This window comes from Dysidea avara, chromosome 3 (assembly GCF_963678975.1).
Source record: "Dysidea avara chromosome 3, odDysAvar1.4, whole genome shotgun sequence".
Classification (NCBI taxonomy): domain Eukaryota; kingdom Metazoa; phylum Porifera; class Demospongiae; order Dictyoceratida; family Dysideidae; genus Dysidea; species Dysidea avara.
The window spans coordinates 8,454,035-8,480,400 of record NC_089274.1 but is presented as its reverse complement, the minus strand read 5'-3'; the positions used below and the strand labels follow the sequence as shown (position 1 = coordinate 8,480,400).

General features: G+C 38.2%; 1 protein-coding gene and 2 long non-coding RNA genes across 3 annotated transcripts in view; 1 reads left to right on the top strand and 2 right to left on the bottom strand.

Annotated features, from left to right (window-relative positions):
• LOC136249245 (protein NLRC3-like) overlaps positions 1–10,544 on the bottom strand; it is a 45,698-nt gene extending 35,154 nt beyond the window's left edge. Inside the window, exons 1-3 of the mRNA XM_066041209.1 lie at positions 10,418–10,544; positions 5,656–5,703; positions 5,334–5,606 (exon numbers count right to left, since the gene is read on the bottom strand). Of these exons, the coding sequence (XP_065897281.1) occupies positions 5,334–5,606; positions 5,656–5,703; positions 10,418–10,457 (361 nt within the window). The 5' untranslated portion in view covers positions 10,458–10,544. The remainder of the gene's footprint in view (positions 1–5,333; positions 5,607–5,655; positions 5,704–10,417) is intronic.
• LOC136249246 (uncharacterized) lies at positions 10,535–25,955 on the top strand. Its single transcript, XR_010698129.1, has 3 exons — positions 10,535–10,670; positions 20,290–20,412; positions 25,753–25,955. It is a non-coding gene; the product is annotated as an uncharacterized lncRNA (long non-coding RNA).
• On the bottom strand, positions 15,396–18,494 carry LOC136251698 (uncharacterized). Its single transcript, XR_010699158.1, has 3 exons — positions 18,401–18,494; positions 17,033–17,104; positions 15,396–15,686 (listed from the first exon to the last, which is right to left on the bottom strand). It is a non-coding gene; the product is annotated as an uncharacterized lncRNA (long non-coding RNA).
• Positions 25,956–26,366: the final 411 nt, after the last annotated feature.

Here is a 26,366-nt window from a genome sequence, read left to right as displayed (position 1 = left end):
CCCATATCATTTTTTTCTGACATGCAAAAAGAGCTGTACAAGATTCCTTGTCATGGTTATTTCTAGTTATAAGAGATTGTGGGCCAATACGTGCACCAGCTACATAAACATCTAAATCCTGTACCTTCACACAAACTGATCTCTGTTGTTTACCTTTCTTTCAATGTGTGGAAGTTCAACTGCAGGAAGAAATGGACCATGTACCTTTGCTTGTACTGCTATACCATTTACCCGATGTGAAGTTCCTTTCCCAGTGAGAGTCTCTTCAAGTCGATCAATGTTGTCCCACGCAAGATTGGTGAAAATATGAGGTTTGATAGAGGTTGGGAGTGTAACCTTTAGCTGTGACTCAGTTGCTAGTTTCTGCAGACACAAAGCAGTTTCATTCTCTTCAAGCTGGGAGTATGAAACGCCATGCCCAAATCTGTTAAGTATTTGAATCATTTCAACGTTTCCTGTTAGAGTTTTGACTGCACAGGGCAGTAGGAAATGTTTTGGCGGCTTGTGTTTCCCACATGTTACTGCATAAATTAAGTCCTGGCTGAAAGACTGTACTAAGGTGCTCACTCTGTAAGATGTACATTTTGTGTCAGGATCTCCAGTTAGAAGGCCAACAAGGAAACGTTCCAGATGATATGGTATGCTCAGATTATCAGCTGAATCTGATGGGTGAAATGGCCAAGGTGAGGGCTTTGTATTTTCTTTGATTTCTGATCTGATTTTTGATGATGCCTGATCTATAATCCTAATACAATTGCTCACCTTTTCCTGCCAAATTTCAAGTTCACTGCGCAGACTTTGAACTTCAATGGCAACTTCTTGCAGTGTCACATTGTCAGGTACCAACAGCAACTTTCCTTTGGCATCTTGAAATATACGGATTGAATCTAGAAATTCAGATTCTAACCTTCTCCGAACATGTTTTCGTGTTGAATCACGCAGAGCAAACTTTACTTCACCAGAGAGCATAAAAGATTCTAGCTTTGATGTTAATGAAGTGACTGACACAATTCTTTTGTTGGGAATTACATCTGTTCGAATAAATTCAAAAAGATTAGCAAAAGCTTGTTTTTCAACAATTTGATATGTATCCTCTCCATCATCAGCCTTTTTCTTGTTAGCCGTAACTTTAACAGTGTACTTTTTATAACATGAAATATGATAGTGGGCTTCAGCAGCAACTATATCTCTACTTGTTACTGCTAGAATTCTTTCATCAGCTTTCTGAATAGCACATTCTCTCAATGTTTGATCTGCCCGTAGTTGAACAGCTTGTACAAGTTTTTCTCATGTCTTAGTGCCCTTCACATACTTACATACCTTGTCACAAAAAATACATATTGGGTCATAAATCCTTGCTTCAGATGTTCTTCTACATAATCTTTTTGATGAGCGGGCATCATTCTCATCATCAAGGCTTTCGTCATCCCCTATTTTTGAAATAGACTCTAGGTCTCTCTTGAGTATAAAAACACTTCTACATTTCCTATGGTAATAAATTTCTGGGACTTCCCCTTCATTAAGCTGTTTGGTAGCATCAATAATTAGCTTATATGCTTTCTTATATTAGCAGCTTTGAGCAAGGTAAGCCATGAATCATAAGTTTTAGGGCTAACCAAGTGGCAATCAGAGACATGGGGCCAAGTACATTTAAAAGTGCTTAAGTAAAGTACAAGTACTTTTGAATTTTCCAAGTACAAGTACAAGTACTCCAGCAGCAATCAAGATAGTACTTAAGTAAAGTACAAGTACATGCTGGAAGTACTTAAGTAAAGTACAAGTATATTTTGCTGTAGTAAAATATATGCTGTATTCAGTGTATTGTAGTATGTAAGTGCACCTAGGGGGTTGGTTTTTGTCAACCATTCTCTCTCTTAATTCTTAAAATTCACTGAATTGAATAGCAACATTGTTTTTGTTTGCCAGAATGCTATGACATCATTAATCGTGGCAACATAGTACATAGTAAGGTTGGGGAAGGCAGTAGAAGAATCGCAAAAAGTTGTAAACTGCACCTTCACCCACTGTGTACAAACTACATACAATGTTTGCAGTACTGTGTACAAACTACATACAATGTTTGCAGTACTTACAAGTACTTAAAAGTACTTTAAGTACTCAAGTACATACAAGTACTTAGCAAAGTACTTGAGTATAAGTACAAGTACATTGGGGAAATTAAGAAAGTATTTAAGTAAAGTACAAGTACTTTCAAATCTGTACTTAAGTGTACTTAAGTATAAGTACTCATGTACTTGGCCCCATGTCTGGTGGCAATCATTATCAATACCTTCCTGCGAGCAGATGATGCATAGTTTACTTGAACACTCCATTTACAGATCTGCAGTTGATAGATTTTAACCAAACATCTACACATCTAAAGTCTTACCAGCTACTTTGTTCCAGTAACTCCAACTATCAAATTACAGCAAAGCTACTAAACTGTACAGTTCTTTCAAGAGTCAAAACTTAACAGCTGGTTGTGACCCACTGAATACAATAACTGAAGCATAGAATAGCATTTATATCAGATCAGAGTCAGCATCCAGTCACTAGGTGTGGCCTACTAAACACACTGAAAAGATTGAATTGAAATCCCCAGCCAGCACAGCAATTTTATGGGATATCACACCAGAACTACTATGGGTTGTTGTAGTTTTTTTGTGTGTTTTGTTTGAAGAGCATGTACCCAGTCACTAGGTGTGGCCAACTAAACACACTGAAAAGATTGAATTGAAATCCCAGCACAGCAGTTTTATGGGATATCAAACCAGAGCTACTATGGGTTGTTGTTTTTTTGAAGAGCAAGTATCCAGTCTAACACTGACAAGATTGTATTAACACAGCAATTTTATGGGATATCAGACCAGAGGTACTATGTGGTTTTTTGAAGAGTAAGTATAAAGCCTATAGGTGTGGCCTACTAAACATACTGTCAAGATTGAATTGTCAAATCCCAGCACAGCTATTTTATGGAATATCAGACCAGAGCTACTATGTGTTTTTTTTGAAGAGTAAGTATCCAGTCACTGCATGGGTGTGGCTTACTAAACACACTGACAAGATTGATTATCAAATCAATAAATTTATATGGCAGACTAGAGCTACTAGCGATATAGTTCTTTGAAGAGTCACTATCCAGTCATTAGAATAAGCTGAAGGAATGAACTGTTAGCATAAGTACATTTTGTTACCATAGTTACTGTCAATGGGCGTGGTTTGAAAACCACATTAGTAGGATAAAAATTATGTTAAAAATCATATATGCCAAACTTAAGCCCAACTACTTGTTTGAAAGTGCTCATATTTGCATACATGTGTGACTCATGTTGAAATTTGGGGTGTGGTGAAAATCGTGCCATAAAAACCACAAGCTACCACGTCATCAATGCTATCATAAATTTTTCAACTACTGGGATGTATACCTTCTCAAAAATTAACATGAACCTTATTCAGCAAAGATGGTACCGACATCCAAAAATTTGGTGCCTAGCTCATGGACTATAATTAAGGGTTAACGTAAAGTTTGATTACACTTACTATAATACTCTAATAGAACAGTCATTTCATGCACTCAGATAATCAAGGGCTTAGTTTTCAAAGTCATTGCCAGCTCTTTATGCATATCTGTAGACAAAATTTCCACTGTATAAATGATCCGGGCACATCTGAGTTACAAATTCATGAAAGAAATCACCTGTATTATTATAGTACTTCTATTTGGTGCAGTTCCTAGAGACCAGACATGAGTACTTACAGTTAAGTATAGTTCAGTACACAATGACCATTATTTGTACTTTAGTAAAGTGTGAACTGACTGCCAGTAACAGTAAATCATTTAAGGGAATACAGTGAACCCAGTTATCCGCACCCATAAGTCTGAAGTCTGTATCTCTAAAACTGTGTATAAACAACTTAAAATAACATAAAGAATTTTATTTTTTAATTATCAGTATTTTCAACCCCTAATAAAAGTCACTACTCTAATAGAGCAGTCATTTCTGTAGTTCAGTTAATTGAGAATCCAAGTCCGGATAATTGAGGTTCCACTGTAGTTACAAACTAGGGCTGGGATAAAGCTTTGGGTTTTGAAGGTTAAGTAAACTTCAATTTATAACAGTATCCTTCAAAGTTTCATAATGCACTCATAGTCTAAGAAGAACTACAAATGAGCGTCGTTTTCTTTTTTGCAGTTGTTTATTGACCTTGCACGATCAATGTTCGCCTCTTTGCGAGTACTATGCCCACTTTTAAAACATCAGTTTAGCTTGCTACCATAGTTATAGCCTTAAAACACCTTATAAAGTGACAGGAAATGCCCTTTTAGCCATTAGTTGGTGTTTACCTATGCACGATTGTAGTATAGCAGACACACCCATTTGCAATCGAACGATAGCGCCATTCAATAATGCTGCTATGCATTTTCCAAATGCTTACAAACTTATTAAATAGAATTAGAGCTTAAGAAGGATGCTAGTAAATACAAGAAAACCTGCAACTTGAAAGCTAACACCGAAGCTTCAAATGTTCGAACATTTTATCAGCAAATCTTAGAAGGTAAATCTCAATATTCGTCCCAGCCCTATTACAAATGTTTGTAACCTTTGAAAGAATTCATTTTACTATAAAATTATCCAAAATCATAGTCCCAGGATCTTTGCATGTGCTAAGTACATGTACCACTAAAAAATTAAAATCATGTTACTATGCACTGTTTATGCAGAGCTTTGACTTAAAAACACTTACCACCATATTATTTAATTAGTACTTCTGTGATTTATCGGATTTAAACTCTAGTACATGGTGTCCGTGTATGGTACTATCAATAGTCAATGTTGAATCCATTTCACAATAATATTAATTATGATTAATGAGCAAAATATACAATTAGTTGCTAATAGCCCAAGCTTCATAAAAATAAAATAACGTAAAACCTATTTATTCACATAATGTGGCAACGTAAAACTTTATTACCATCAAATTTTCATGCTATACGGTATATCAGCAAACCCCTGGTGTAACTAACTATTATATATTACCTGGTAGTAGTAAGTACTTAATAATATTCTTACTATTGACTGTAATAGCCGAGTGGTATTGTATTGTAGTTATTAGACACTGTCATGCACCAAACATACAAGTTACAATCATAGTATAGTCATGAAGGATAAAAAACACCACAACTCTGAAGAAGTACAACATCTGAGGCACCAGCAATGTGTATGGAATTACAAATACACAATTGTCCACAACTATAGATACATAAATGTACAGACATGAGTATGCTATATTGACGACTACTGTGTATGCAGTGATAACGATAATTCACTCACCATACAAATCATTAACCGGATCAAGGCAAAGACTAACTCTTCTTACATTTGTAATAGCAACTTCCAAGATTTTCCATGAGGCACTAGGTTTTAATTTCAACCACTTGTCCAGTGTGTTTTGAAAACAAGATACGCTTTGTTGAGGATAGTCCTTCTCTATGATGTTAAGCACATCTAATTCTAAACCCAATTCTATTCCAATGTCTTTCCAGTCAGCAGCATACTTCTTAGTAACATAGCGATTGAGGTCTATCATTGTTGGCAATTCATTCTCTACACATCACACATAATACACTGGTCTTTCACAAAGTAAGTCGCTTACTATTTTTAATTTGGTCAAACATTACTGCACCATTCAGTAGTGTCATTTCTGCAACAACATATGTTACTAAAATTTAACATGCATGTGAAAGTATTCAAAGGAAATTCTTTGACTGAAATAAAACTTTTAAAATAACAGTTAATCAGTTCTATTGATAAATGCTAGATATCTGGCTCTGTTACATAGCACAAACAGACTGATGCATGACTACAATTTATTCATGATTATTGGTAGTTAGTGCTTAGCTACACTTAAAATATCATTATTAACTCGCACTTCAATCTCTTGTGCTTATTTGTTCACTGTCTAAACCCACAATTGTGACCGGATCTGTGAAAAGGGATTGTATAACCCTTCCAAATTCCTAAGTTTAACTGATTATAACTGCTCATGTATCAAGACACACGGTAGTGTGTCGTGCGGCCCAAGAAGCCGGCGTGCCACACCATGAGTATATTAACAGGAAGAAAACACAATTTTCACACCTGTGTAGCTCTGTGATCCCTTATCCGATTGGAACCAAATTTGCTAGAGAAGTGCCGGCCAATTAGGGGAGTGTACACACCAATTTGAAGAAAATTGCTCCAGCCATTTCCGAGATACAAGCGAACAAAATTTTGTTTTAATTTCTTTGTTTTTCTTCTTCATTCGCACACTTCGCAAAGTCCATGAATGCATGCTCCAATCGGGCTGAAATTTGGCATACTTAAAGGGCTCGGATCTCAGTACCAACTTTGGTAGGAATCCGATGAACATTCACGGAGTTATGACCAATTATTTGCATAAAATAAGGTCGAAGGTCTGTCACGCCCACAGGGTAAACCCCTTGGAGGAATGAGTTGAAAATTGATATGTAGATGGAGAAACCATCGTAGGAATGCCTTTTTGTGGTTTGAAAGGAATCGAGATAAAGACCATGGAGATATGACACAAAACCCAACCTGTGTCACAATTACGCGATCAATTTTTATGAATAAAAAACTATCAGTTTTCACGCAAACCGCTTAGAGCAATGAGCTGAAAATCAGTATGTAACTGGAATAATCATCATAGAAAGTCCTACAGAGTTCAGCTATGAACAGATCACCCTGTAGAGAGTAGGGCTGGGAAATTTACCTTCGAACATTCACTAATAAAATGTTCGAACATTCGAAGCTTCGGTGTTAGCTTTCAAGTTACAGGTTTTCTTGTATTTATGCACATCATCCTTAAGTTTTATCTTTCTAAACCTATTTAATAAGTATGTAAGCATTTGGAAAGTGCATAGCAGCTGTACTGAATAATGCGATCAATCAATTACAAATGGGTGTGTCCACTATACTGCAATCATGCATAGGTAAACATCAAGTAATGACTAAAAGTACATTTTCCATGCCTTGTCTATCACTTTATAAGGTGTTTTAAGCAACAACTATGATAGCAAACTGAACTACGATGGCTTAAAGTGGGCGTGACACACGAAGAGATGAACGTTGATCACACAAGAGGAATAAGCAGCTGCAATAAAGATAACGACAGTTATTTGTAATTCTTTCGTAGACTATGGGTGCATTACGAAGCTTCGAAGGATACTTTTATAATTCAAAGTTTACTTAACCTTGGAACCCACGAAACATTCGGAGCTTCATCCCAGCTCTAGTAGAGAGTTCAACTAGAAACAAGTCATCCTGTAGAGAGTTCAGTTACAAACAAATCACCCTGTAGAGAGATCAGCTCACCTTGCAGAGAGTTCAGTTACAAAGAAACCACCATGTAGAGAGTTCAGCTGCAAACAAATCACCCTGTCTGTAGAGAGATCAGCTAGAAGAAGTCACCTTGTAGAGAGTTTAGCTACAAAGAAACCATCATGTAGAGAGTTCAGCTGCAAAAAAAAAAAAAAAATCACCCTGTAGAGTTCAGCTACAAAAAGATCACCCTGTAGAGAGTTCAGCTAGAAATAAATCACCCTGTAGAGAATTCAGCTACAAACAAATCGCCCTGTAGAAAGATCAGCTAGAAGAAGTTACCTTGTAGAGAATTCAACTACAAACAAGTCACCCTGTAGAGAGATCAGCTAGAAGAAGTTACTTTGTAGAGAGTTCAGCTACAATGAAACCATCATGTAGAGAGTTCAGCTGCAAACAAATCACCCTGTAGAGAGTTCAGCTACGAACAGATCACCCTGTAGAGAGTTCAGCTACATAAAATTCACCCTGTAGAGAGATCAGCTAAAAGAAGTTACCTTGTAGACAGTTCAGCTACAAAGAAACCATCGAGTTTCTAATTCATAGTGTGAGCAAGAGCATCAGCTTGCGTTGGCATGTCAACACTGTAAAACTCCACTTAATAAGGTCTAAAAGGGTACCTGAGAGTTAGTAAACCAACCTTGGACTTCATTACATGAGTTTCAGTGGTTGAATTTTCATTGCATACCTATCAAGTGTCGTTTTAACGAAATTTGAAGTACAGCAAATCACCTTTTAGGCAAGTGTATTTTGTAGAGCACCTCACTCAATAACCCGAAAAAGCACTGGAAAACATTCTAGATGTTCCTGCCCATTTTTATGAAAATGAGCCAATATCCATCAAAATTTAAGAATGACATGGCTATATTCTAAATGGAAGGCATTTGGTTGCTACCGAACCCACGGTTTAAAACTAGACCACTGGTAGGCTCCGTCCCCTGAGTTGCAAGTTAATCCAAAGAGGGTCGATTTTTTTCATTGCCAACCCTATATTTAGTAACCAAATTTCAGGGTGGTACCATTTTCACAAGTGAGTTATGGGTTACCAAGTATGTACAATCGGAAAGGCTATATAAGACCACTTTTCACAGATCTGGTCACAATTGAGCTTTTCATATACTTATGTCATTACAAGTACATTTGAAACCTTATACAGTAACATCTTGTTGTTTTTCATATCTCGTATCCACCATTGAAATTCACATGGCCCACACTCATGAACCATGCCAACACGTGTAGGTGATTCACCCATGTGGTACATAGTAATTACACCATGGACAATAATGTCTACCTGATACATACACTTCCTTGATAGTTTACTAGGTTTGAAACTACTTCCTTAGCACCTACCTGCTTAGAAAGGCCACCTCTGTGAATGGCCAACTTAAGGTGGCATTGAAGTAATTATGTAAAGCCTTATAAAGTTAAATGAACATGATGTTGGTGGTCATGCAGGAACAAACCCAGAAAACTGTAAACCAGAAACTATAAACCGTTTCAAACCTGATTGTAGCATAGGAAAGAACTGACTCCATCAGACTGCTGTTGAAATAAGTAGGTCAAGAAGGCCTCAGTACGTTTGTCAAAACTTTGGTTAAATTCACTGGTGACGAAGTACACTGATGTCTCGTGATTAGTGCTATACGGAGTGCGCCCTTGCCAGCCAACTAGTCTCACTATCCATCTAATATCTTCAAAATTACGTGCCATAGGCCATCAAAATTTGGTACAGGCTTGGGAAAGCATGTCTCTAAAAGACTACAGAGAGATTATTCGAGATCTTTGTTTCCAGGGCGTTTTACCCTATGCAGAAGCCATGAATATGTACTTTCTCAAACTGTTATACTCTTATACACAATAAGGACTCTGTCACATTGTTCTACAAGGTAAGAAACGTTTGTAAGTCAAACAGCTAGGCGCTCCATTGCTCCATTGTGGAGAAGTAAAATGAAGAAGGATATAATTTATGCAATATGTATTCTTGTAAAGAAATCATGCTATCCCACTCTGGTAATGTAGATGGTCTAAGGTTGCTTAGATACAAATTTCTGTAGAATTCACGCTACTATAACGAAAGATATTGACGATTAAAAATTTTCAATTAAAAATGTGGGTGAAAACAGGCACTTGCTTAATGGGAATTGTAAGGCTTCACATAATTAGTTCCACCATACCATACTAACCATAGTTGTATGGCTTTTAAGTGTACTTAACCATGTTTCTGTACAAATGCCACACATTTTAGTTCAACATTACACCGAGGGGCCCGACACCACCCAAAAATTGTGTGTAGTTCCAAATCTCACTTTTTTTTGCAAAATTTTGGATCCCAAACCAACCAGATTCCAAATTAACTAGCTAGACATATATTAACACTTTTTATGCACTCAGATGGCTTCCAGGCTAACTGGATCACTGGTAAGGCCAGAAATACAGGTTAAAGTTGTGCTATTGCCTGTACAAACGTGTCGACTAAATTGATTGCAACATAACATGCAAAATAATTTACAGTATAATTTACATGAAATATTCAGACTATAAATGATTTGAGATTTCATTTTCAGATCCCCCCCCCCCCCCCTCCCCCCCCCACACACCCACACATTACACCCTGTGATGGCACTTGAAACTGCGCTAACAAAAGCGAAGTGGTTTCGAGGTGAGTGGTCAAAATTTACATCTCTAATTTGGTACTTATGGTTTCAATGGTTTGAGCTTTCAAGGAATGCTAGATCAATCTCAAGATTTCTCTCTCCAACTCAATACTCTGTTCATGTAGCGGGAGGGTGGGGGAGGGGACATTCCCTGGCATCCATAACAGATGTGTTGATGTCGTGCGTGACATCAAAATGTACACCCTCAAAATAACGAGCAGTCTTGTGCCCATACCGCCTTTTGTATTTCCCGTCACCCACAGTCTGGGTATGAGCGAGACTTCTGAACTTTTAAAAGCGGCCTTGCCCGCGAAACTTAATTTATACGCATACACTCACTCATAGATATTTAATCTATGGCTCACTATACTGTAACAACAGAACCTTGTCGCCTTGGCGTATCCATTGAACTAACTTGGTCCATAGTATATACGCGATTCAAGTTGCACCGTCTGTTGTATCCAAATTCATGTCTCGTCCGCCAATTTTCCCGCGTTGCAACTGCACGTGATCCCGTTACCTGCTCCTAATAATAGCGCATTCTCAGGGCACAGCTGAAGAAAAAAGCCTTCCTATATTTTGAGGAGGAATATTTTCAAGGTTGAGCAATGGACCCGTCATCCCTGACTTGGGTCAAGTGCGTGTTTTTTGTTGCTTGTTGTTGTCGAGGTTCAGTATTGTTGTTTTTCAATTGTATGTAGCTATTAAAGGCATGTAAGGCCAGGAAAACTTGATTAAGGTTACGGTATAGTCACGGGCAATCGTTCAAAATTTTGAATGCCTATCGATACTTTTCGAGAAGCCCATAAAACCAGTCTAGCAGCGTAAAAAGTTTTAAATGAAGGTGAAGCCCTTCATATTTAATGTTTTTGTGTAGCTACAGTGTAGTTTGAGGCAAGTGGAACACTACAATTTGTTGTAGTAACACAAGTAAGCCCGAGGGGTCCGTCACTGGCAGGAATATCGTCGAACATCAGAACTGAAATATGGAATATATTCAAATCACATTTCCGTATATGTACGTGTATTTTCGTATATTGTTCTTATCACGTGATATAAAATTACATCATTTAATTATCTGCGGCGGGCGTCAATTATATCAAACTTCTTGTTCTCCTCACTTATTCTCAAGGTTATTCCACTGCTTGATGGTTCGCGGAAAGTAGCTGTAGCTCTGTTGGTAAGCAGTTGTTTTGGCTGGAGGGGTTATACTTACATTCGTCTTGGCCAGCTCAGTTACTGATTGAGTCTATATAAAATGGCCCGCTCCTCGCTGGCTCCATTGCAACATGCCGGCTAACCATCATTGCTCGTACTGCGTAATCCTCGGCGTAATCGTCCCAACTGTGTGAAAAGCACTTCATTTGATATGAACCAGTAGCCTAAATAAATAATACATGGATGGAATGTAGAGGAATATTCAGGAATATTGAGGAATCCAATTGAATTATGGAATATGCAAGAATATCGTGAATATTTGAAATATAATCTGAAATATGCAGGAATATGGAATATCATGGAATACAATGCCCATATTCCGAATATCGTCGATGATTTCGCTAGTGACGGACCCCTCGAGTAAGCCAGCCCGTACATCGCTCAGCTCCAGCTGTCACTATCATGTTTTTCCGCCGCCAAATACAGCAAAAGCTGTAGGCTCTATTGGCTTTTCTGGGGCATAGTGATATTGTATATTAAATTTATTAGGTCCTGTGGAAGCGTTTTTGGCATGTTTCTTCCCAGTGACTCAGATACATGCCTTCAAAGAGCTTGTTTCACTCGAAAAAACTACTAAAAGTTCAATAAAACGTCTATACAACCAGTAGCTTAAAAAATCGCTTCCACAGGACCTAGATATTTAAATTGTTTAGCCACTTGTGTTGAAATTATAAGGATTCAGTAATCTGTTAGTCTGGTTTTTGGCGGCGCGTTTTTATAAAACATCGCTCTATTGTAGACCACACACCCAAGAACAGTCGTTGTTCTGTAGTAAAAACAAACAAGCACAATTAGTTGTATTGCTAACACAACACAGTTGTTGAAATTATTTATCCCTGCTTGGTTTAAAGCAGGTTTTGTAATTTGTTCCGCCCACGTAGTTTAAACTATTCCGTAACCTTAAGACACATTCCAAAGTTACGTCACTATCATAGCAACAGCCTTCCGCCATTTTGAATGGGGCCACTGACAATCATGATTGCACTACGTTGAAATACGATAATGAAAACAGCTTGAAAAAGTGGTGTTGTTAAACAACAAGCTATGGAATCCTTCAAGGTTGCAAATTAATGTTTCTGGTTAGACGCAAGTGGGTCTCGCCCAGGTGATGTGTACCACCCTGATTTTCAGTATGGTCATCTGGCTTATTTTGACGTGTCTGTTCGTAGCACTACCCAGCCTTCTCACATTTCTTCTTGTGCTGGGGTAGCTGCTGCAGCTGGTGAGTTAGCTAAGGACCAGAGACATCAAGATACTATAGAGGAGGCGGGGTGTGACTTTGTCCCACTTGTAGAAACTTTTGGTATTTGGTCACCATTTGCACTTTGAACCCTTCATACCATCACTGACCACACCACAGCCAGAAGTGGTGCGTCAACCAAACAGGCTCGTAAACATTTGTTACAGCAACTTTCAGTTTCTTTGTGGACGAACAATGTCTGTATGATTTTATAGTACTGGGTTTTGCAGTGTGAGGACACTGATTTTCCTTTCCCCAAACCCCTGTTGTAATTGTGTTTGTAGTTTAGTTGTAGAATAGTTTGCATTGTAGCTGTAAAAATTATCGTCTGAAAAGTTATCAGGGTTGAACAGGTACAAAGCGTTGACAACAGTAATTGCCTTGTTTGCCAGTACAAGGACAGTGTTTTTGTCTGGTAGTCATTACTGCTGTGTTAATGAAAGTGACAGCAATAGCGGTTCACCATCCAGCCGCCTCCTTGTACTGGCAAACAAGGCAATTACTGTTGTCAACACTTTGCACCTGTTTGACCCTGATCGAGGGGTCCACAACTCTAGGAATCATGTAAACTATCCTGAGAATCAAGGCGAATCACACCAGAATCGTAACAATGTCACTCTGCCATAAATTATTAATATTGCACATATAATTTCAGTAAAACATTGTGTTTTGTGATGGTATCATGTGATTTTGTAATGGCGCGTATCAGACAAGGCACACAGCACCTGTTCTTAATCGGTTTGTTTACTTCTCATCTTGCTTTCTCAGACTTTGAACGTGAGATTACCTTTAGTGGTGTACCAAGGATATGATACTTCACGCACACGAGTGTACTTGCTAATTTGGCTTGTAGTTGTTGCGGAGCAATTAGTAAGGCTGCTAGCTATAGAGCAAGCCACACAGTTACTATTAAAAAGCTACCTAACACAATTTCTGCTTTTTGTATATAGACCCGATAGGGTGATGAGTGCAGAAGGAGCAAGCCAGACAATAGGGATGTGCGAGCCTGCCAATGATAGCTATAATATGTCCAGTCAGGCTGAAGCTGCCATCACAGTGATGCAGCAGAAACTGCCACCATACATCCAGAACATCTTCGTAGCTTGTGGTTATTACACTCTTCAAATAATTGCAAAGATGAATGTTAATGAGTCATCCAAGCGTAATGACATTGACAAAATGTTGGAATATGTAAAGAACACTTTTCCTAATGACAACAGGTATGCACTGTAGATAAACTGGTGATCATGACACACTAACATGGGTGTGATAATGCTGCATGACACACTCTGAAAGCAGTACTGATGCACACTGGCTCTAGCAACAGTGTGCTGGTTAGTAGTTTGGAGGACTAGCTATATCATTTTGAAATTTTGACATGCCATTTTATAAAGCTATCAAAGAATTGTGTGAAAATTGTAGGCCAATAACACTGAGTGGTCAAATTACAGTTGATGCGTTGGATATGTGTGGAAGCCTGGTTTTGTCAAATCCGGTCACACACATAATGTACTATAGATGCACATGTATAGTGTGGATGGAGTTTCATATCAACCATCCAAGCCTTGCATTTAGTGTTGCACAATTTACATATTTGCTCCTCGAACTGGGCCTGCAAAAAATAGGACATGTGGGCACAAACTACACCCCATCATATAACCATATCTCAGTACTGTAATAGAATATTTGCTTGATTTGTATATACGTATGTACCTAACTAAATTCATAATGGCTAAAACTGTATGACCATATACGTATGTATAATAGCATGATGGTATAAAAATATGAAAATTTCAAATTTTATGTGTCAATGTGCTCTATTATAGCAGGCCCGGTCACATACTTTCATCCATCTACTTCTGTTTTATTTATAATATATTAACTAGCAAACTTTGGGGCATAGATACTGGAGAACTGCCTATATAAAAGGCTTGAGATCATCAATATCAAGACTCACGGTAGTGAGTCGTGCGGCCAGTAAAGCAGAAATGCGCGCCGCAGACAATAAATGACGAGACCACTACGTGAGGATTTTACAGGAACGAACGTTGTCAAATTCGGCCGTCCTGTAACTCACCCGCCATTTACGCTATCCCTCTGAAACTCTAGAGTTGAACTCATCATGTTACTAGTAACTACCACACAAGCAGTGAAGCAAATCCATGCCGATTGTTTCGTGATCGAGATTGCCGACATCAAAGGTGAAGTTTCATTTTTATTTTATTTTTTATTTATTTATTTTTTATCGCATGCGGTTAGACGCAACCGCAGGTGTATGCCTTGCGTTCCTTTGTGCATTCCAAACATTGATTGCCCTGCTATCACTTCAGTATTCACTCAATCGCCTCAAGATTCACATCATCGATTTCACCATACATGATTACCCTACCGTCGTAATTTCAGCACCAAACGAAGTTTCAGTCGTCCTCAGTCGACCTAGAGGCCAAATACAAATCCCAGATTGTTGTTTTCCGCAATACTCGCTTGGCATGTAGGGCAATGTATCTTTAAACTGTTCTAAAAGTTTCGTTCAGATTGAAACATATGTTTTCGAGAATGACTAGTTTGAAATTTGAATTTAGTCGCCCCCACGTAATTTGCTCTCTAAGAATTTTACACGGAATTTAAAGAATGACGCAGAGCACAACTGCGGTCACTGGGTATTGATGAACTGGCCCTCTTTGTAGTTAATCAGTGCATATAGCCACAAAGAAGTGTGCTGCCATAGATTATAGTCCACCCTATGGTGCTGCATACCATCGTTCGTTTTTAAATTTGAATTTAGTCGCCCCCACCGTGATGTAATTTGTCCTCTAAGGGCGCGGCTTAAAGAATGACACAGAGTACAACTGCGGTTACCAGTTGTTGACACAAGCTGCGAGTAATTAGCACATGTAGCTAGCCAATTGTCACCATGCATTATTGCATTTTATAACACCCCCACACAAAAATTACACATGTAATTACAACATACAGAGGACACATGAATACCAAACACTTTTCACAACAATAATGTAAGAATTGTACAATAATGACTGTTATGAAAATGTTTTCCAGTGGCCCGCCATGGTAGCAAGTCTCACATGACGGCATGTATATTCATCCAAGCACAATGGGAGTAACAAATAGGTACGATGACAAGTTAATATGACTCCATTTGTAGAATCCAGATGAGTGGGTGTCGCTCCAGTATGTCTAAACAGTTAACAAACATTCCTGTTATAAATACATGCTAGAGTTGCAATATAATAGTATAGTATTTAAATGCAACAATACATAGTCTCCATTGCATCACTATCAAACGACACTAAGTGGAGGATATTGTTGCATCTCTAGTATGTACACTCTATCAGTACAACCTGTCTTAATGGCCACCAGTATAGAAAGACAACCTCTCTTGAAAAGCCAATTCCAAATGAGAATTTATACACTATTACCTGCTTATTGAGTGAAGGTGGCAATAAACAAGTTCCACCGTAATTTATACACGTGATCTGATCCTGTATATTCTGTCAGTGGATGAGATACACTTGGCCAGGACAAAATGTGACTCAAATGTCCTAGATAATCCATACTCAACCCACTTATGACCCAGTGGCACCATAGATAATGTATGCGTTCCTACTGGATTGGAAATGCCAGTTAAATTATTTTCCTATCCTAGTTATGGTGCGCCAATAGATTGGGAAACTTGTTGAGTGGTTGTTTGGCTTTCTCTTGCTTGTTTGAAGGCCGGTTCGTAGGCGTGGACATTCCTTTTACATTGTTTATTGTGTTGCGTTGTGTACTGAACAAGAACACAGCGTGTCTGTGGGTACTGGGAGAAATATTGTTTGCGACAGGTGACAATGGCAGGTACGCACTAGCTAATAATTCAACAGCAGTACTATTAGCCAACTTCTCGTCACTGCATTTACACAACCAAAGAAATGTGTGATACATTGAAATAAATTTTAAGCTACAGTACTGCTCAGCTTGAGCTAAACAATAGCACAAAGTAGTGCATGTTTTCTGAAGTTTTATCGAAGTAGTGGAAATATACAGCGAAGCAGTGAATATCTAGCTAGCCTATTACACTCTGCCTGCTACAAGTGGTGTAAACAGCAGCAAAGAAACAATGCTACATTTTCTGTTTCTTCAGGAAATTTGCACAACCGTTTTGAAACCCCATATTTCACCTTTGAACCTGAATTTTCTTACGCTATTGTTTACTGCTCTCCAGCGTCCCTACCTTGTCCAGCCTCCAATTAGTGTAGGTGGCAACTAACCCAGCTGTAAACAACAAACACTAATTTGCTGGTTACAGGTACAGCGAAATCTTCCTCCTGTCGAGGCCATAAAGTTTACGCGCAGCGAAACAAGGATAGCCCATGACGTCACTATGTAAATAATACGGGCATTTCCAATCCATGTGACATACATTATCTATGGTGGCACAATGGAACTGAGTATAGAGAATACAACTATATTTATTTCTAAGATGTGTGGATGTGTGGACACATTACAACACATTACATGTACATACAAGACATGCTACGTACTGTTTTAGCATTTCAAGTCACCACATTATGTACGGACCAGTCAACAATGCTTCATAGTGCCCATCAGTAAACCTGAAGAAAAGTTACGAAAAATAAAAATTCACATAAGTACAATGAAACCTCATTAATATGGCCAGCTGTGGAACCACAAAATTTGGCCTGAATAACAAGGTGGCCTTATTAATGAGGTAAAGTACTGCTTAGCTATATTTGGGATCTACTAGAGGTGGCCAATATAATGAGGTGGTCTTATTAAAGAGGTGGCCACTAAGTGAGGTTTCACTGTACATACAGTTCACAATCACAATGGTGAACAATATTAAAGGTTAACAATATACACTGAAACCTGGAGGTCACTTCTTGTGGAAGATTGTTCTCTACACTAAATGACACATTCAGAGATTGTATTTAGATGGATGATACAGTAACACATTGTGACTTCAATACTCGTGATGTGTCAATGCTAGGCAGCAACCATATACACGGCACTGCCGATGCACAACATCACACTTACTCGCACACACAATTTTGCTCAAGATTTTACATATTGATAATTAAGAGGTGTGGAAACTAGCTGTTTGCTCGAAAGACTGTGTGGCAGCTGTTTTCCTTCTGTACAAGTGGCCACCAAGACAGGTCCACTGTGGATGAAAGCCAGGCATTAGATATTTGGTATTTCATGTGTTGAAGGCATTCCAGGGCTTCCAGTAGTCTCAAATCTCACCACAGTTTACCTCAGGCAGTGTTGTGGTCACCACTAAACCACCAGAATGCTGTGTTATGTTCATCTTATGCTTGGCTACTATATTGTAGAACTGAAATGGATACTCTGAAAAATATATCCTATGGATAATGACTTCATCACTTTCTTCATCAGGAGCTTATAAGGACCAATAGTGAAACTTTTACACTTTGGGCTGACAGCCAACTGCCTAAGTCTGAAGCAGTGCCTTTGGTGCTCTAACAGATTGGCTGCCAGCACTCACTGTCTCATACGCTGTTACACACTAAATCCATCTCTATAGCCAGTTAGAACAGCATGCTTCTTACCTTTTTTAAGGCCGCAAAATGTAGCTACCTCTTTAAAAAGCTAGGTCAGAAAATTTTTGTCCCTATGGCCTGAATAATGACCAGTTTTCACTGTACTATTAGTGATTAGTGATCATGGAGAACTATTTATTAAGGTACTAAGATATACAAACGCTACAACCTCTAAATATAGCAGTAAATTTTTTACCCTGGTCCAATGTCTCGTATTAATAATCGTGAGAGACTCTACTGTGACAAATACATGTTTATCATGATATGTGCTAATCGCCTTTTTACAATTAAGTTTTACAACACAAATACATGTATAGTTAAACTCACCAATTGTGACTAAATCCCTTCAACACGAAAAGACAAGTAATGAGACAACCTTGGAGACAACAGCCTCAAGCCTATTCTGGTGCGCTTATTTAGTAGCTAGTAATATAAAATTTAAAGGCGTTTATTTACAACAGGACATAATTACACGCCCTTCTATTGTCTCTGTACATACTTGCCCTTTCTTTACTATTCTCATTTCATTTCACAAGATCTCTTGGCAGGGGCATAACTTCTTCGCTTGAATTAGTCAATGCTTGAAGTAGATCGAGATACTCTAATAGAACAGTCACATTTCTACTAGTGCCATATTTTATATTGTAAAGTCTGTAAGTAGCTAGTAATTTAAACTATACAATCCGATGCTAAGCAGAACTTGTAACTATGCCCAATGTTGATTGCTGTGTTACAGCTGTTTTGTGACTGCTCTAATAGAGTATCTTGATCGTTTTAATGCAGTACAAGATGAAAGGCAAAGTGTTATTAAGGGTTTACTAGTTAAAATGGGTGTTAGTTGACTGCAGTTGCATGCCGCTAACAGGGCCGTCCAGAGAAATTAGAGAGCCCAGGGAAAAGAGTTAAAGAGGGGTCCAGTGGCAAGGAAGGATCTAGATCCTGACTGCTCTATTAGAGTATATCGATCTTTCTTTAAACAGGTATTCAAGGGGCCCCTTTCGGGCTGGGGCAGGGGGAAAAATACCCCAGTTACCCCCCCCCCCCCCCCCCCCCATGTGGGCGGCCCTTGCCACTACAATTACAGTTATATTTTAATATTCTGTCACTGTAACCATGGAAACTCACCTACTGTTATCAACAGTGCATTGCTTATTCTAACAAAAAGTATTGAAATCCCATCCAAAAACAGCTTATAGCTGTAAAAAAAGTGCGCGTCCAAGTAAAGCAGAGTTAACTGCGACAAAAAGTAATGATATCATAATACGGCCATGTGCGAGGTGTGCAAGTTGTAAAATTAATATTAGCTAATCAGATAATACAATGTTATTGTTAAAGGGTTAATGAGAACTATGTGATGCTGCTATTTTTAAGTGTGTGAGCATCTTCATAAATGCCACACAAATTTAATTCTCAATAAAGCAATGTGTATAGATTCTCTTATAGCAATAAATAGTTTGAGTTTGGCCGTCTTTCCTGTATACGGCAATGCTACGAACAAAGGAAAGGTGGCCAAACTCAAACTATTTATTGCTATCAGAGAATCTATACACATTGCTTTATTGAGAATTAAATTTGTGTGGCATTTATGAAGATGCTCACACACTTAAAAATAGCAGCATCACATAGTTCTCATTAACACTTTAACAATAACATTGTATTATCTGATTAGCTAATATTAATTTTACAACTTGCACACCTCGCACATGGCAGCATTATGATATCATTACTTTTTGTCGCAGATAACTCTGCTTTACTTGGACGCGCACTTTTTTTACAGCTATAAGCTGTTTTTGGATGGGATTACATATATTCAAAAAAGAATGAGGTTAACATTTGTCTATGTTCTGACAAAAAGGCTTGTAATGCTGAGTGGGAAACAAGATGTAGCAGGGACAACCAACACTGAATATACTGTACATATACAGTATATGCATGATATAAGTTTAGCATCAACATTTTCTTTGCACACTTTTGAGTAGGGAGAGAAAAAAACAATACGTTCTGTACATTTATATGCATGCTTGTGAACAATGCTAACTACATTTGTGTGTTGTTGTTGATCCATAAATTCTATCACTGTCAGAGGGAAATAAAATATTTCCCACAAAGTACACTAGAGGCATATGGAGATCCAATTACTCTATGTAATTATGAGGTCCAATATACAGCCACACGAGTAGCTACACATTGTTATGTATTTTATTTCTTTCCTGCAGGTTTCACCGTGACCCAGCATTCCTCCTGGGCACAGGAATATAATCTCCCTTTTTGTGAAAGATGTTTGCAGAAGTTTCCATATGAAACCTTTGAAATCTATTCTTACGAGTAATGCAGAAAAGGTAAAAAAGAGTCCTATAAATATCAGTGTTGGGTGTCATGCTGATTATTATAACATAACCTGTACATATATTATACCAGTCTCACGTGTCTCTGATTCTAGCTGCAATTGGATTTGTAACCTATGTAAACTATGTAAAAATCCCAGCATGCTGAAGTTTATAATTGTTGAAAACATGCTGGTCATACTTCGTGCAGCTCTAAATGCTTGTTCATATGCTTGTGATCCCAATAGCCATGGAAGAATATACTGGTCACCTTGTGGAATTTTGTCCCTCAACATCAACAAAAAGAAGTATCAAACTATGGCCATTCAATTCAACACAAGCATGGGCATTATATGTGATAAAATTATTTCTGATGGTGTGCTTCTTGTCCTGCAGCAGCCAGTTATGCCAGAATCTGAAGAAGGAAATTGCATACCAGCCCTTGTAGCCAAAGGAGAGAACTTCCTATTTAAGTACGCATCAACAGAATATTGTAGGCATTTAAGATAATGGAATGTGCCTTTTGCATCTGGAAGCTGTTCTAATAAATCAAGTACACATTGTGCAGTAATTCGTGACACAGCTTCAAAGTTCTACTTGTCTTTATGTTCTATGTCTTTATGCTTTATTCCATGTTGGTCTTTTGTAAAAGTATTTAAAATAATTTTTAAATGATGTGACCCAGCAAGAAAACCACCTGTTGGAAGTATTACTGATGGTTTTAGCAAGCGTGCCTTCAGCGTAATAGCTACGTGAACATAATCCTGCATGTATATCACGGGAGCTGTTTGCTTTAACCAGAACCAATACCACTGTTTTGTGTTAATTCTTTCAATAAACTTGATAGTGAGAACTGGAATTGATCATGTTGCAATTGGTCATTAGCATTAAGTTTAAAATCACTAGAAACCTTTATCGCCCTCAAGATTCGGCTATCCTTGTCATCTCCAAAACTAACTACAGTGATGTTTTGTTTGTGGCATTCTGCATAAATATACATTTCAACACTTCAGTTGCTGTAAAGCAATTGTTGGTGCCAATACATCCTAGACAAAATGGAGTGACTTCCTTGCAGATACATTGCACCATAAAGGCATATACAAATTTAGCAATCTGTTGTGACCTGAAGCAATCTTCTATACCCTCTAGGGACAAAGCTAAAAATGAATCAACTATGGGCAAACCGTCGTTGTTGCATGGAAGTACAAAACCAACTAGCCTGTTAGTCTCAATGTCAAACTCTACTCGACTTAAGAGTCGAGTCACATCCTCACTGATGGTAACCATATTTGGAACATTAAATTTACTTTAAAACGTTGGCAGTTCATTGAATTGGAACTGGCCTCCCGATATGTGATGGTATTGAGAGAGAATAGCTCCCTGCACAGTACGAAGGCTTGGGGGAGCAGTCAGCATATTCTTGTGAACAAGGTTGTAGGCCATAGAGGATATGCAATGCCGAAAACATTCTAATAAGCACGTGATCTTTTGACAGTGAATGAAGTGCGAATTGATTCATAGCGTGGCAGTATGAGCGATTCTTACAGAGCAATGACTTCTTCTACCCAGGAGATAGTATAACTGGCGAGTGAAAGGCTGCCTGTAGCGTTAGTGATGAGTTATAGTCCTAGCGAAGTTATCAGCGTTTCTTGCGGAGAGGTGATTTCTTCTATCTAGGAGGTAGTACACCTGGCGAGAGAAAGCCTGCCTGTAGCATTAGTGGTGAGTTATACTCTGAGCCGCATTAGCTACCCATACTTTTGTATGGGGTTTTCACAAAATTTCGATAGTCGTTCACCGTCAACTTGTTTTGGAAAGCGCCGCCGCACTACTGTAATTGATCGTTTTTCTTTCGAATAATATAGCACGCATATCCTCTATTGAACCAGCATATAAGAACAAAGATGTTACAAGCTTCTTTACTACCTCTCTGTGCCTTCTGCCTTGAGGGTGCTTATTAGCATTTTTTCAGCATTTGTTACAATTTGGTTAAAAAATGATCTAAAATCTGGTTTTAAAATGATCTAAAATCAACACGCTCATTCTCTCCAAGAATTCTCTTTGATCTTCATTTGCTTCATTAAAAGCCTTCATCAAATCATCATTAGACTTACTCAATAAGTCTATTTTCTCAACCAAATCAAAGTAATTTGTTATCTTTTCCTGTGATGGATCAGATGCACAATTTAACATAGCCATTTTTTTACGACAACCATATGACCAATCAGCCTTAACCTTCTTTGCAGCTGAAGTTTGTGCAATGTCATTATTTGCCCCTCCTAGTTTTCCATAATAGGAGGGGCTACATGAAAAACCTGATTGCTTTCCTTCCCTTTATGTTCAGTCTCGCACTCATCTGCTGTGGTAACAGAGGGTAGATCACATGAACTGCCATCTCGCAGCACTGAAGTGCTTGCAATTATGTGTCTCTCATCAGCTATGGCTGAAGTACTGGCAGTGGTCTTATCTGGTTGGCAAGATGTATGATCTGGTACACCTGAACTTTCAGTAGAAACCTCAACTGTAAGGGCTGCCTCATCTGTTACAACTGTGAGCATTTCATCAGCTACGCCAGATGGACTGATAGTGGTCTCAGCAGGGATCATAACAGAAGTATCATCTGGTAAAGCAGCTGTACTGGCAGATTGTAAATGCTTCAGCTGTAGTGCTGATGACTTAGATTTAGAGAAGTATTAATCAAGCGGGTTTGCTGGTATTTCTTTTTTTCTATTTATGCACATGACAATACCAATTAGACAATTTGATGCAGCTTTTGGTATCAATACCTAGATGCTTTTTTTCATTGCACATCTGGCACATTATAGCTGCAGTATACCCACCACTCTCACTGGGCTTCACTTGTATTTTGTAATCCTTGTTCTCTTTTAGCTTTCTTAAGCAAATGTCAGTTTTAGGAGAACTTAACCATTCTTTCGTACCCCACAGCACACCTTCAAAAGTTGGATATAATTCAGTTGAAGAAACCAGTCTCAGCAAAATATCTGATGAAGACATTATTTCTGCAAATGAAAGAGCCAACAAGGAGGCAGTTAGAGTAATGAATGAACTAGGAATATCTTTTACCAAGGAGGAAACAAGGGATATTATTTCAAAACCAGTAAAAGCAGCTCATATTGATGAAATTGATGATGATGACAATGATGAAGAAGACTATGACAATGATAATGGCAACTTAGTTGGTGACATACGGTGTAATGGTACTACAGAATCAGAAAATGAAGACTTTGTCACAGATATTGCTGCTATGGAACAGTTTGGAATGATTGACAAAGGTGAATGTGGCAAGATTAGAACAGATTTAAGTTTACTGAGAAAATGACAATTGCGACGTATACAAAGTTTGAACACAACCAACTGCAGCAACAAAAGAATCATAGTAAAATTACTCCATTTGTTGAAGTGACCCATAATGGAAAAACTTGTTTTATCCGTAAGACAACAGCAGTGTGGCTGTTTCAAGAATGTGAAAGAGTTTCCACAGATCGCCTGTTTAGGGTCAGATCAACACAACCATATTCAGCTGACTGTGTATTTGGAACAAAATCTACATCTTCACAAGCCTCAATCTTTGTACCCCAACTGCAGACTACCTTGGTACCGCAAGTGAATACTAGCAGTTCACCTATCTTAAGTACCCAAGTGAAGACTAGCAGTTTGGTACCCCAAGTGAAGACCAGCAGTTCACCTACCTTGGTATCTCAAGTGAAGACTAGCAGCTCTATGGCAGGTCAGGGTGAATCTAGGAATCCAAATGTCAAACAAATAATATCTGGTTTAACAGACTCATTGACACGTCAATACATCTGCATTGGTCATCTTTGTGTCTTTAAAGCCCAGCATAAATGGAGAATTGGCAAGGTTTTGCAGTTTTATTACCAAGATGGAAAAACACAGAAGGCCTGTCAGTGCAATCAGACATCACTGAATATCACAGCTATTAATAAACGCATTGCTGTTGTCTGTTCCTGGTTTAGTTGGTATCCTCAATTATCTGTGAACACATTTTCAATATACTGCGCTTCCTTGAATTACCCTAATTATTGCTCAGTGAATGATTGTTTTAACACTGTCACTTAGTTGAAATCAATACATATAGAGAGTGCAACGGCTGAAAAGTTTCCTCAGGGTATTTTAGGAAGTGATGCTTCCAAACATAAGCTAATCTGTGCAAAACTCATTTCCCTTTCTGAGGAGGCAGTGCAAAGTATCGAAAGAAACATGTGCATAACATCAGACAACAAAATATGACTTGACTTCCACTACTACAATCAAAGAGAGAAGTGAAACTGCTGCTCGAAGAAATATGGCAGCTATTGCTTAACGACAGTGCATAAGTCCCATCTTTGCACTGACCGTTTACTGTATGATGTTTACATGGGAGCAGCACAGGAATTAATAAAGAGACAATTTCTGCACATACACGGATTACATGATACCAAGAGTTCATAATGTTATGAACTCTTGATAATACTTTGATGCAAAGTTCAAAAAATTTGAAGCCATTTGATAATGACAATAGTTTACAGACTGCGCATGTGCAGCTTGGCAAGATAGATCACTGGGTTATCATCTCTACAAGAGGTTGCGTAAGTGGTGCAGTTGAGTTGTTGACTCTTTGCAGCAAAGACCTAGTTTAGTGACACAAAAGGTCATTGCAAAATACCTCATATCTCCATTAAAATCAATTAGAATTAAAGTCATAAATGTAGCACTACAGAAGGGTAGTGCTGATTGTGGTCTCTATGCCATTGCCATGGTGACCAGCATAGCAAATAATAAAGAACCGGCAAATGTAGTGTGGCATTAAGAATTCACTTAAAATAGCGAGGTCATGTGATTGTTAAAAGTAGAAGAAACTCGATTTGTAGCTACAGCACCTTGTAGAGCATGAAAAATGCTGCAGATTGATATATAGGTTTTGCCTCATTTGCTTATGTAATAGCTAGTAACCATTAAACAAACAAGTACTGTATAACAGGTTATTTTTGAATGAGTTTAATTTTCAAATTATCTGAAGAACACGGCTTCTACGAAAATTTAACTCTTCGAAAATAAAGCTGCCTTGTGCCAGGTCGGCCAAATTCTGTCCACTATTAAACAGAACTCCACACCTTATCATCTCGGGCAGAAGAAATACAGAATGAATATGAATATCTCTTTCTGTACCTAGCAGGCCAACACCTTTGCTTTTGTTGATGCTGCAATGGCCACGCCCACAGCAAATCAACAGTGAAAATTACTCGTTCTCCATTGGCAAAACCATCTTTCCTATAGTGAGTAGTCCCAATACAATAACACCTAATGAATATCTCAATTTTGATTGTATTGCTACAGGTGGTCGATGGTTGCAAAATGGTACAACGTGATGGCTGCAATGAATGGTTCCACAAGAGATGTCTAGAGAGTTTAAGTGTGGAAGTGGAATCAATAGAAGAATCAAAAGAATGGTTATGCAAGACATGTGACTAGAAATGACTATATATACTGTGCTGTGTTTGTTGATATCACAATATATTATATCCATAATGCTGTGTAAGCTTTTATCACGGAAAATCGTTAATAGAAAATATATGTTCAGGCCACATAACCCAGGTAAGCATGAATGGTAAGTCATCCAATTTCCACTATTAAAAGCGGACATTATACGGTTATAGCTTTATAATGTAGGATTTTAGGCATGTAAGATATGTAAATAATTAGGTACACAGAATAAACAGTACATACCGAAACATAATAGAACAGAAAGAATCGTGCACGGAAACATAAGAATCATTCAAGGAATCAGGGGATCATCACGAATCAAGCAAGAATCACCAAGAATCTTGGAATCTTATTCAGAGATAAAATTGAGGTAAAATTCTAAGTTGCAGACCCCTCGACCCTGATAACCACCTGCGTCTAACCAGAAACAGTAAGGTAGGGGCGGGCGTTTCCGGACAAAGTTTGCA